We start from the raw sequence: 13431 nt of genomic DNA, 5'->3' as shown, positions 1-13431 counted from the left end.
AGGCATTTCTGAATGATGCTCATGTATAACATTCAGAGTTCGATGTATTTTAATAAGAAATGTGAATTGGGAATTCTATTTCCATGAGACGATGGAAAAAGCAGGTGTTGCTTTTTTCCCAAGACATCTCTCTCCTTTGCTCTAAAGCTTCCTGCTGGCCCCTACCCCTTGATGTAAAAAGCCTCAATAAGAGAAATTTCTCCATGACATCTTTCCTTAGATTTTAATTGAAGGGTGGGATGTCAGGAGGCTGCAGGCTGATGTGATGAAGAAGGATATTTGTGTCTGCCCTTCAGTCTCCTCATAAGTAAGATAAGCGAAGGAACCTCACTCTGAGGAATTGTATTGAAATGTTCTCTTTGGAGAAAAGAAAGGCAAGCAATTTGCTATGAGAATTGGTAGGTAACAAAACCAGCTTCAGCCATACGGGGAAATGTTTTAGAGGAAGATTCTTGCTTCAAAGACAAAAATTATTCTGCTGTTGCTTGGTGAAGAGGCAGAGTTTCTTGATGGAAAGCCAACTGCCATATTCCAGATAGACGCCACAATATTTCCCCGAGGCAAGTGACTCATTTGAACCAAGAAAGGCCCAAACTCTTCCAATCTCAATGAGACTGTCTTTATTTGCCATTGGTAAATAAGTAAAATAAAAACCAATCCAAAAATAAAATAAAAAAGCCGTCCCCACCCAAAATAGCCCCAAATCAGATCCATGCACCATCAATCACAGGAGAGAGAAAAAGTGAAAAGAAGAAAAAGAAAGAAAAAGAAAAAGAAAAGAAAAGAAAGAAAGAAAGAAAGAAAGAAAGAAGGAAAGAAAGAAAGATGAAATTCATTTCATTTATTATATAGAAATAATGGCATTATGGAGTTTTCCCAGGCCACCGAGTTTTTCTAGAACAAAATTTGGTGGCAGTACCCCCCCCCCTCCCCAAAACCTCCCTAAGATAACAAGAGAAAACGAACAAAATGACCACCAAGCTTGTTCAGCTCTCTTCGATCACAGTATTATAATTCCCCTGAAGTCTTGATAACATGGAAGAGAGTCACATTGTAGATGACCTGGTGGCCATTGTTCCAGGTGTAAAGAACCCTCTCCCGTGGATTGTAGTCCAACATGGATATGTGGGAATATTGATTGTGGAAGGGAATATCTGTGTACTCATAGGTAGAAGTGTTTGTGTAGTAGGCAAAATAGATTTTTGCCCCAGCCAGGTGTGAATTTGTCACATAGAGGGTCCCGCAAATCATGAAGGATTCTCCGGCGCTCCGCTTGGGGTAGCCAGTGTCCCAGCTGCGTAGTATCTCCAGTGTCATGGGGTCCATCCTACTCACCACAATGTTACCAGCATTTTGGTTGGTGGTGTAAACTGCCCAGAGTCCATTCTCGTCCACCATGAAGTCGATGTCAGAGAAACCACCCCAGGAATATGGGAATGTGTTGTTGTAGCCAGCCGTGTTGAGGCTACGTTGTACAACAATGCTCCGTGAACGGAAATGGTACTTCACCACAATGTTGCTCTGATACTTGTTGTAGTAGAGGGATCCGTTGAAAACCACGTGGCCAGTGCCTGCCCAAGGGTGAGGCAGCAAGTGCTGGACAAAATTTTGCCCTGTGATGAAGTCATTCAGGGTTCGATACTCAAGAACACGCCGGCCTTTGTAATAGCCATCCATATACCACACCTGAGGAAGAACACAATGAATTTAATGAGACAACACTTTTAATTTCCCAATGGCCTCAGTGGAGAGAAAAAAAAGCAGAGCAAGACAAAGATATTTTTAGGCCCAAACTAAAAATCAAAATGGCAACTTTCCAATAGTAAAAGTGCCCTAAAGCATGGATTTTTCACCAAACCCTCCTTTTTTTTGGCCGGGGGGGGGGGGGGGGAAGGTTTCACACGCACTATAAGCAAATAACACAATCTGCCCTCGCAAAACATGCTCAGCTTGAAAGTGGTGGGATTCTTTGTGATTTGTGTGTTGTGCAAAGATACCAATAGAGTTACAATTCTATAGATACTAACTTGGGTCTGTTGAATTCAAGGTGGCTGATTTTTGAGTTGGTCTCAAAAATAGGATTGCACCCTAAACCTGAAATTTTGATCATCTTGGGTTCAAGTTCCAAGGGCTACCTAGTTACTTCTGAAGATGTAGATGACCATTAGAGCTAATTACCTACTGCCATCATGTGGTTGTCCAAGGTTTTGCAGCTCAGAGGGTCACTTATTGCCTCTGGGATGATCGTCCCTGCTTTGAAATATAAAGAGAACTCTCCTGATTGAGACATTCTGGTCTCTTAAGCTTTACAGCAGCTGCTTCAATACTAGCCCACAGGATCATATATCCTAATCAGACCCAGCTTGGCTACTGGAGTTTGGCAGCAGGTGACCAGTTGATAATGAGCTCAGTCAGTGTCCCTGACCAGAACGCTGCTTTCAGAAGGAAGCCATTACTATACTGGAAACATAGGTTTTGAGGGGGGAGGCGATATGAAAGGGATTCCTCTTGTGTAAAAATCTCCATTAATGCAGGCTTTCTCCGCACTGGAAAATGTTGCTATTATTTTGAACCTTGGTTAGTTTTGTTATTTTGACCCCTTGTTTGTTTAGGGTAGCAATGTAAGCTGCTCAGAGTCAATTAACAATTAGAACAGGATGTAAGCCTAGCAAAATGAATGAATGAATATTTATGATTGATACGACATATATCTAAAAAAAGGTTTGGGGTTTTTTTGCCATAAAGCTATTCAAGATTATTTATCAAATATTAATTAGGCTTTAACCACTCAGAAAGCCCTGAAGAGTTTTTTGTTTCATATGGATTTTTTTGGGAATCAAGAATATTCTCCTATGGCATTCACACACGTGCCCCTCATGTTCATATGCAAACGCATGCATGCAAAAACACACACACAGACACAGACACACACACACACTTCCTTTCCTGACACATTAAGAGATCAACTCATTTTTTCTAAGAGAAGGACACAATGCAAATCATTTTATACTATTTACTGTAAGTGGTTGAAATCAAGGCAGTGGACATTGGCTCAAAGGGGGGAGAGACTTGAGTTGAACAATGGATAGAAAAAAGTATCATCAAAGAACATTTCTCAGTACCATGATGGAATGAGTAATCATTGGTATGAACGTTTCTTATGATGGCACATTTTCTCAAATTTCAAATTCTCTTAAGGTGTGTGCTGAGATTTGAATTCCAAGGCAAAAAAGTGCTTTGACAGCTCCTTCAAAGAGATGCACCTTTACTTGGGCTTGTTCCATTGTGTGACCCCCAGGAAAAGATGCATTTGATTTAAGGAATTACATTGTAGGCTACATGCCCAGTCATGTGTTCTCTGAGTCACCTTTTCTCTTCCTAATCTGGATTACTGCTCAAAGGAATCCTGTGGCTCTGATGCCAAAATCATCCTGATTCATTCCACCTGAAAACAAAACACGTTGACACCAAAACATTGTGCCCTTGTGCCCTCATTACCCCTATGGACATAGCAAGATTTCCAGCAGCGCAGTCAATCCAATTCCTGGTCTCAAGGAAATGCTGTGAACACTTTAGTGGTATGTCCTCCAGAGTTATGGGGCAGGGGTCTTCTCAGGGGCGGAAGCAGTGGTGCACTGCGCCAGTTTGCACCACTTTGGGAGAACTGGTTGTTACCTTTCTGAGCAGTTTGTTGAACTGGCTGTTGGAAGAATCATTAGGGCAGAGAACTGGTTGTTAAATTATTTGAATCCCACCACTGGGCGGGAGTTCCCTCCACAACCCATCTCCTGAAATTTTCTCCCTTCTTCTTGAAGCCAAGGCATCATAGCATCTCTATATATACTTTAGGTGGGACTAGAGGACAGCTTTGCCAACAGAGAAGTTAATGGGTTTTCTTTGAAACCCAAAGAAAAGCAGCAAAGATTTCACAGTTTCTGCTGGCCAAGCTTAGCTGGAGTAGCAACACTTGAGCATTGCAAAACTGCTGCAGAGGGCAAGAAAGACAAGGGAAGCCTGGGGCTGTACTGAAGGGTTCAAAGTTATGAGCACATTGTTTTTAGCTCTAATAGCTGCGTTGGATGTTTTAAATCTTGACTCTTCTTATTGCCTTGAGAATGCGCAGCTGTGCAAGAAGTATCCTTTGGCAGCACTAAAATCACAATCATTGTGGTGATGACAATCATCCTCACCACCAATCATCATTGCCAGGATGAAAAGGCCAAAAATGTTAACATCCACCTTCCACAGAGTCAGAATGTCTATCTTCCCCAACCTCTTTAATCTGGTGTCCTGCGGTTTACTTGAGCTACAACACCCTTTATTAACCTGACTAACAGCCAGGCTTGACGGCTGAAGAGGTTTAAAAATATTGTTAAGGTTGACGAGTTACTTTCGTGGTTTGCCAATATTGTTTGTGGTGCAAGCACAATCTAGAAGACGAGGAGGAGTGGATCTGAAACTTTCTGACCTTCCCACCCCCAATGCTGCAGAATCTATCTTGTTTATTGATTGCGCTGCTTGGTTTAAAAATGTGGTGTTCATTTTCCTGTGTTAGCAATGGGAAGTATTTTTTTTTAAAGAAATATTCCTGCTGATACGATTTCTAGTTCTTCCGTTCCAGATCTCTTCCAAATTTTGGGGTTCAGTTCATCCATCTATTTTTCTTTATGTCTCTTACATCTTACATTTCTAATGAGCTGAGTAGAAGGAGCTTTGTCACTAATTTTCTAATGTCAGGGGATTCTTTTTGGAATTCTTCAGCAAACAGATCGTGTGCTTTGGATTATAACAACATACAAAAACAGAAAAAACAAAAAAACCAATTATAGAAAGAAAAATGTATTTCCAGCCCATGTGGCTGCCTGTTATGAGTGAAAGACATTCACAGTGAGCTACCAGCACTTTATAAGGATGAGTCAAACAAGGCAACAATTTTTGTTTTATAGGTATCCGTACAAAAAGGAATGAATTTTAACGTGAATAAGAAGTGGTGGTTTAGCTGGCATTCAGCCTCTGGGACCAGGTATGAAAATCTTGTTTGGGAAGATGAGCTTATTTAACCACCTGCAAATTAGAAATAAATCCTGCCTGCATCCATGCAGCTATGGGCCACACCGAAGACCTGCAGACTTCCTGCTGCTGTTGGAGTCCTTGACAGCACTCTCAAACAGCCATCGATCTTTCCTCCTCATTCTGTCTTTGGAATTTTGTGTTCAAAATATGATCCATGAACTCATATTGTTTACAGTGCTACTTTCCCTTTGCTAGCTATTTGGCTGCAGTCATGCAAGAGGAAAAAACCAAGAAGAAATGAATTTGGCACAACCCATAATGAGATTGAATGAATGGCAACTTCTCCATTCATTCTAGAGCTTGCCATAGTTGGGCCTGGCACAAGGCCTGGGGAGTCCTGATCCTCCTACTATATCAGGAAAGCTCGGTCTGGATAAAGCTGCCCTGTATCGGATCCACATGGCAACATCTCACTTAAAGAGTGATGGCACGACAGTGATTGGCAGGTGGGGGTCATCTTGATAAATGGGGATCTTCAAGAACCTCTCAAGGAAATGAGCCAGCTATTCATAAATCATTGATTGTAATTTAATGATGGCAAGCAGAAGGTCTGAAAGGATTGTAGCTCTCACCCTTACATATTTGCTGACTAGGAAAGATAGGCATAGATGATTTTGGTGCAGAGGATGCTGCCAGATGCAAAGGGAAAACAAATGGGGGCTGGGAGGAAGAGACCTTCAGCAGTTGTGTAGAAGAGATCATTTGGAGGCATGTAGCTAATTGCCCAGGGGTTAAAATAATAATAATAATAATAATAATAATAATAATAATAATAATAATAATAATTCAATGCTTGAATTCTGGAAAGAATTGTGGGAAAATGCAAAGGACTACAACAAGGAAGCAAAGTGGATACATGACTTTGAGAAAAGCATTGGCAACAAGCAAATGCAAGTATTAGAAATAACAACTGAGATGGTCAAAAATCGAGTTAAAAAGGTAAAGAATTGGACATCACCTGGAAAGGACCAATTACATGGTTTCTGGCTCAAATATCTGACCAGTTTACATGCAATATTGGCCAGGCAACTGAATGAAATTTTACAAAAGGGCCAAATTGATGAATGGTTGACAACTGGAAAAACATACTTGATTCAGAAAGATGCAACTAAAGGAACAACACCTGAAAACTACAGACCAATAACATGCTTGCCAACAACCTTCAAATTACTCACAGGCATTATTGCAGATAACATGATGGATTATTTGGAAACAAACAACATCTTGCCAGTAGAGCAAAAAGGCAACAAAAGAAGGAGCAGGGGCACCAAAGATCAGCTTCTAATTGATAAAATGATATTAGAAAATTGTAAGAACAGAAAAACGAAATTGAATATGGTCTGGATTGATTACAAAAACGCATTTGACTCACTGCCACATAGTTGGATCATAAAATGCTTACAAACAACTGGCATTAGCAAAAATATTACACCCTTTACTGAAAAGGCGATGAAACAATGGAGAACTGAGTTGGCAGTAGGGAATGAGATCTACGGAATAGTTAATATCAAGCGAGGAATTTTCCAGGGTGATTCACTTTCACCTCTTCTCTTCATCATCGCAATGATCCCACTATCAGTAATCTTAAAAAAAAATGAAATTAGGCTACCCAACAGCCAAAGAAGCTGAAAAAATTTCACATTTACTATATATGGATGATTTGAAACTCTATGGAAAGTCAGAAATAGAAATCCAATCATTGACAAACACAGTCCGAGTATTCAGCACCGATATTTCAATGCAGTTTGGCATGGAAAAATGCGCCACTGTATCCATAAAAAGGGGCAAAATCACTGCATGTGAGGGAATTGAAATGCCCAATGGCCAATTAATTAAATGCAAGGAAAATGAAGCCTACAAATACTTAGGCATTCTGCAGTTGGATAACATCAAGCATGGAGAAGTAAAAACTATTGTCAGGCGAGAGTACACCAACAGAGTTAGGAAAATTTTGAAATCTAAATTGAATGGTGGAAATACAATCAAGGCCATAAATACCTGGGCAATACCAGTTATAAGATACACAGCTGGTATAGTTAACTGGACACAAGCTGATTTGGACCTTTTGGACCGAAAAACCAGGAAACTAATGACAATGCACTACAGTTTACATCCACGTGGTGATACTGATAGACTGTACCTGCCCCGAAAATCAGGTGGCAGAGGATTATTACAAGTGAAGCAAACAGTTGAAGAAGAAAAACATGCACTGGCTGATTATTTAAAAGAAAGTCAAGAACATCTATTAATCGAAGTAAAGAACAAAAATCTACTGAAGGCCCAACAGACGAAACAAGAATACAGAAAAGATGTGATAAAATCAAGAATGGAGAGTTGGCAGAACAAAGCACTGCATGGCCAATTTCTGGAAAAAATAAAAGATAAAGTGGACAGTGAACAAACTTGGTTATGGTTAACAACAGGTACATTAAAGAAAGAAACAGAGTCACTAATCCTGGCTGCGCAAGAACAAGCTATCCGCACAAATGCCATTAAGGCCAAAATCGAAAAATCCTCTGATGATGCCAAATGCAGACTTTGCAAAGAAGCTGATGAAACTGTTGATCACATACTCAGCTGCTGTAAAAAAATCGCGCAGACTGATTATAAATTGCGCCACAATTCAGTAGCACAAATGATCCATTGGAATTTGTGCAAAAATTATAATATTAAAACAGCAACAAACTGGTGGGAACATCAGCCTGAAAAAGTCACCGAAAATCAGATGGTCAAGATCTTGTGGGATTTCCGTATACAAACCGACAAAATACTGGCGCATAATAAACCAGACATCACACTGGTTGAGAAAAATAAGGTCACAATCATAGACATTGCAATACCAGATGATAGCAGGGTCGCCGAGAAGGAACATGAAAAAATCGCAAGATACCAGGACTTAAAAATCGAAATTCAACGACTATGGCACAAACCAGCAGTGGTAATTCCAGTGGTAATTGGCACACTGGGTGCTATTCCAAAAGCACTGGAATTACATTTAAAACAGTTAAAAATTGACAAAATCACCATCAGTCAAATGCAAAAAGCCGCACTGCTTGGATCTGCACGCATATTAAGAAAATATGTTACGACGTCCTAGGCCCCTGGGTGGGGCCCGACTAGTAACTAATGCCAAATCCGGTGAAACAACTGGCCGCTGTGATACAATTGTATAATAATAATAATAATAATAATAATAATAATAATAATAATAATAATAATAATAACAACAACAACAACAACAACAACAACAATAATAATAATTTGCATCCACGTGGTGATACTGATAGACTGTACCTGCCCCGAAAATCAGGTGGCAGAGGATTATTACAAGTGAAGCAAATAGTTGAAGAAGAAAAACATGCACTGGCTGATTATTTAAAAGAAAGTCAAGAACATCTATTAATCTAAGTAAAGAACAAAAATCTATTGAAGGTCCAACAGACGAAACAAGAATACAGCAAAGATGTGATAAAATCAAGAATAGAGAGTTGGCAGAACAAAGCACTGCATGGCCAATTTCTGGAAAAAATAAAAGATAAAGTGGACAGTGAAAAAACTTGGTTACGGTTAACATCAGGTACATTAAAGAAAGAAACAGAGTCACTAATCCTGGCTGCGCAAGAACAAGCTATCCGCACAAATGCCATTAAGGCCAAAATCGAAAAATCCTCTGATGATGCCAAATGCAGACTTTGCAAAGAAGCTGATGAAACGGTTGATCACATACTCAGCTGCTGTAAAACAATCGCACAGACTGATTATAAATTGTGGCACAATTCAGTAGCACAAATGATCCATTGGAATTTGTGCAAAAATTATAATATTAAAACAGCAACAAACTGGTGGGAACATAAGCCTGAAAAAGTCACCGAAAATCAGATGGTCAAGATCTTGTGGGATTTTCGCATACAAACAGACAAAATACTGGCGTATAATACACCAGATATCACACTGGTTGAGAAAAATAAGGTCACAATCATAGACATCACAATACCAGGTGATAGCAGGGTCGCCGAGAAGGAACATGAAAAAATCGCAAAATACTAGGACTTAAAAATTGAAATTCAACGACTATGGCACAAACCAGCAGTGGTAATTCCAGTGGTAATTGGCACACTGGGTGCTATTCCAAAAGCATTGGAATTACATTTAAAACAAAATTGACAAAAATCACCATCAGTCAAATGTGAAAAGCCGCACTGCTTGGATCTGCACGCATATTACGAAAATACGTTATGACATCCTAGGCTCCTGGGTGGGGCCCAACTAGTAACCAATGCCAAATCCGGCGAAACAACTGGCCGCTGTGATACAATTGTATAACAACAACAACAACAACAACATCAAAAAAATTCATGGAGACTTAAGCAACTTGAAGAACTTAAGGCAAGGTCAGCTAAAGAATAAGCAGGTCAAAAGCAGTCTGGAAGCAAGATACGATTTGGAGAATAAGGACATTGAGGTAGTAATTGAAGAGCTAAAGCAGAGGGTTGTTGCCATTGCTGAAAAGATTAAACAGTATGAAAATCGAGTAACTCAGTTCAAGGAAAACTGAGTAAATCAGCACCAGTTTTATAAGAGCTTAGAAAGTGGAGATAGAGTAACAACAAATGAAAAGCCTGATAAAGAGAAAGCTCTGAAATTCTGGAAGAATTTGTGGGTAAACAACAAGAAGCACAACATAAATGCAACATGGATCAAGCAGGTTGGGGATTCTATTAAAGTGCATAAAATGGAAGATGTGAAAATAACAAAAGAAATGGTGCAAAGACAGTCAAGAAAAGTAAAGAACTGTAGTGCACCTGGATCAGATGAGCTACATGATTTCCGGCTAAAGGCACTTACAAGTATGCATGAAAGATTGGCAGCCCAAATGAATCAGATCTTAAAAACACCTGACAATGATGAATAGATGACAACTGAAAGGACATTTTTGATCCAAAAAGTTAAAGAAAAAGGAAAGAACCCTGGAAACTATAGGCCAATCACCTGTTTGCCAACAACATACAAGCTCCTTACTGATATCATTGCAAACCACATTTACGGATACTTGGAAAGAAATGACTTGCTTCCTGTAGAACAGAAAGGATGCTGCAAAAATTCAAGAGGAACAAAGGGCCAACTGCTGATTGACAAGCTAATGCTAAAGAATTCAAAGAAAAGACGAACCAAGAAAGCGTTTGATTCAGTTCCCCACAGCTGGATCAAGAAACGCCTGAAAATCTTTGGCATTAGCAGCAACATACAAAAATGCATGGAAACTTCAATGAACCTCTGGAAAATGAAGCTTATGACTAATGGAGAAAAACTGGGTGAAGTTGAAATTAAATGAGGCATTTTCCAGGGTGATTCCCTTTCACCCCTACTTTTTATACTCTCAATGCTACCACTGACAATCATTTTGAAAAAAGGTGAACTGTGGATACGAACCTGCAAAGAAAGGTCTGAAAATTTCACACTTGGTGTACATGGATGATTTGAAGCTGTTTGGTAAAACAAAAGCTGAACTGAATTTATTAATTGAAAGCACAAAAGAATTTAGCCAAGACATTGGTATGCAGTTTGGAATTGACAAATGCGCAACAATGGCAAACAAGGCAGGCAAGGTCCTAGAAGATGATGGAATACAACTTGAGAATGAACAAATGATAAAGGCAATACAATCAGAATAAGGCTACAAGTACTTGGAGATTTTAGAGGCCTCTGACTTAATGCATAATAAAGTCAAGGAATTAACCTCAGCCAAGTACATTTCACGAATTCACAAGATATTAAAGTCCAAACTGAGTGGAGGAAACATCATAAAAGCCATAAATACCTGGGCTATACCTGTAATTCGATACTGCAGGAATAATTGACTGGACCCAGATGGAGTTGGACAATTTGGACAGAAAAACAAGGAAGCTTATGACAATGAATCATGCTTTGCACCTAAAAGTCATGTTGGCCGATTGTATCTACTGAGCAGAGGGAGGTCGAGGACTCCTACAAGTAAAGCAGACTGTGGAAGAAGAAAGACACAGCTTGAATGATTACATCCAGAAAAGTGAAGAACCAATGATTAAGGAAGTAAATAAAGGAGGGCTTTTAAAGACAACTAAGTCAAAAGCTGAATATAAGTAAGAAGTAATTGAGAAACGAGCTGAAAATTGGAAAAACAAAGCTTTGCGTAGCCAATACTTGAAAAGTATTGAAAGCAAAGCTGACCAAAAGCTAACTTGGAACTGGTTAAGATCAGGAGCACTGAAAAAAGAAACAGAAGGCTTTATTTTGGCAGCTCAAGAACAAGCCTTAGCCACAAACTGCATGAAGGCAAAAATTCAACACGTTACCACCAACAGCAAATGTCACCTCTGTAATGAGAAAGATGAGACGGTTGACCACTTGATCAGTGGGTGCAGCAAAATTTCACAAACTGACTACCTACAACGCCATGACCGCGTTGCTAAGATCATTCACTGGAAATTGTGCCAAAAGTTTGGATTTGAGTACAGCAAAACCCACTGAGAACATCAGGTTCAAAAGATTTTAGAAAATGAGAAAGTCAAGATCTCATGGGACTTCAGAATCCAGACTGACAGGCACTTGGCCCACAACACACCTGACATAACAATAGTTGAAAAGAAAAAAGGATGGTTCATTGACATTGCAATACCTGGAGATGCACGAATTGAAGATAAACAGTAAGAAAAAACCACAAAGTACCGGGACTTGCAAATTGAAGTTGAGCGACCATGGAAAAAGAAATCGAGTGTTGTCCCAATTGTAATTGGAGCCCTTGGAGCAATACCTAAAGGGCTACCTCGCTATTTGGAAATTTTAAATTTATCAGACTTGAACATTCTGATTCTATTAAAAACCACCCTACTTGGTACAGTTTATATCCTCCCACGTTACCTTAACAGTTCCTAGGTCCTTGGTTAGGACTCCAGCTGTTGAGCTACCAACCAGCCCCAAAGGCTGTGAATCTCACCAAAGATTAACCATATAACAACAACAACAACAACAACAACAACAATAATAACAGCCAGTACTCCCAGATTCAGGTGCATAGGATCTAATAACGCAATTGTTTGAAATGAGCACAATCCCACAGGCAACATATTAAAAGTTCAGCAAAGACACTGGGGCAGTTCTAATTGTCTAGGATGCTAGAAGATGGGGATAAAGAGCAGTAGACATGCAGAGGAATCGAAAGTAGAATGGACTTCTGCTGCTGCTGCGAATAATGCCTGGTCATAGAATGGGACCACACCATGTATAAAAAACTGGAAAGTGGTTGAGTTCACTAGACCACTGTAGAACAAACAGTGCAAAAGAGAACAGAAATTTTATTATGGTCACCGACCAAACTTAACACTTGATGTTAATGCTTGACTTACTGAATTAGTCACAGTAGCCAAGTTAACACACAGAACCAAGCCATAGCACATATTTTAGAAAAGCAAGGTTCAAACATTACACTTGCCCAAACCAGACAATCCACTTTACTGTTTAGTACCATGTGGAAACCCAACCAGTAACAGCACACTGGTTGTGATGACCATGATCAGGCCATTTTTCAGAGAAAACTCCCCTAAAGGTAACTTTTATTATAAAGAAATAAACGTGGTGTATATGAGTTCAGGGAAGTGCAATGGGGACACAAACGTGACATCTTACAAAGGCTGCAATTTATTCCTCGAAAGGGTATCATAGCAGCATTTGCATTGTATATGGGTTATTGTTTTGGCATCACGATGGTTTGCTGTGATTGACTTTGAGAATAAAGCGATCCATTACAAGCACCAATATCTCCAGGTCAAATATCACATTGGCCAAATCAAATACAGGAATCACAACAAGATTAATTTTAATACAGGTTTTTTTCTTAAATTATCTTTTACTGTATGCAAATTATTTGCAACTCTCTCTCATTTTGTTCTATTTTTGGACGGCATATCCTGGGACTCTGCAAAACTTTTCTTGCTACCTCTAATCTATCTCCCTGTTGGATCACTTTAACTGGTGTGTTCACTTGATGACTTCATACTTCACTACCTGGGAAAAGGTTCCATAATACTCTCACTCTCCCTTTGATGCATTCAAGAATATATGGAACTACTTGAAAACCCTCATTCAACTTTTGTTTTGTTTTATTATTTTATTAAATGTATGTCATGATTTTTCACTTGGATAAAAAACATTCAAGGCAGGTCATGCTGTATCCTTATGATCCAACCAGGCTTGATGTCTTACTGAGCAGATCAAGGATCCTTCTTTTTTGTAAAAAAAAAATCTGTCATTTATTTTGATGAAACAGAACCTACTTGAGACATTATTTCACGTGACCCGTCAAAACCGCGGAGGACAAAATCG

The 13431-nt window shown here is 39.4% G+C and overlaps 1 protein-coding gene across 4 annotated transcripts in view; it reads right to left on the bottom strand.

Annotated features, from left to right (window-relative positions):
• Positions 1–603: 603 nt before the first annotated feature.
• The window catches only part of OLFM2 (olfactomedin 2), a 256989-nt gene continuing 244161 nt past the window's right edge, over positions 604–13431 (bottom strand). For all 4 annotated transcript variants that reach the window (XM_087710661.1, XM_087710660.1, XM_014075710.2 and 1 more), the window contains exon 6: positions 604–1686. In XM_087710661.1, the coding sequence (XP_087566787.1) occupies positions 1009–1686 (678 nt within the window). In that variant the 3' untranslated portion in view covers positions 604–1008. The remainder of the gene's footprint in view (positions 1687–13431) is intronic.

This window comes from Thamnophis sirtalis, unplaced genomic scaffold (assembly GCF_051295495.1).
Source record: "Thamnophis sirtalis isolate CommonGarterSnake01/CBP01778 unplaced genomic scaffold, rThaSir2_p1.2 scaffold_3, whole genome shotgun sequence".
In the NCBI taxonomy this organism is placed as follows: Eukaryota; Metazoa; Chordata; class Lepidosauria; order Squamata; family Natricidae; genus Thamnophis; species Thamnophis sirtalis.
The sequence above is the reverse complement of the archived record's forward strand: the minus strand, read 5'-3'. Positions and strand labels throughout refer to the sequence as shown.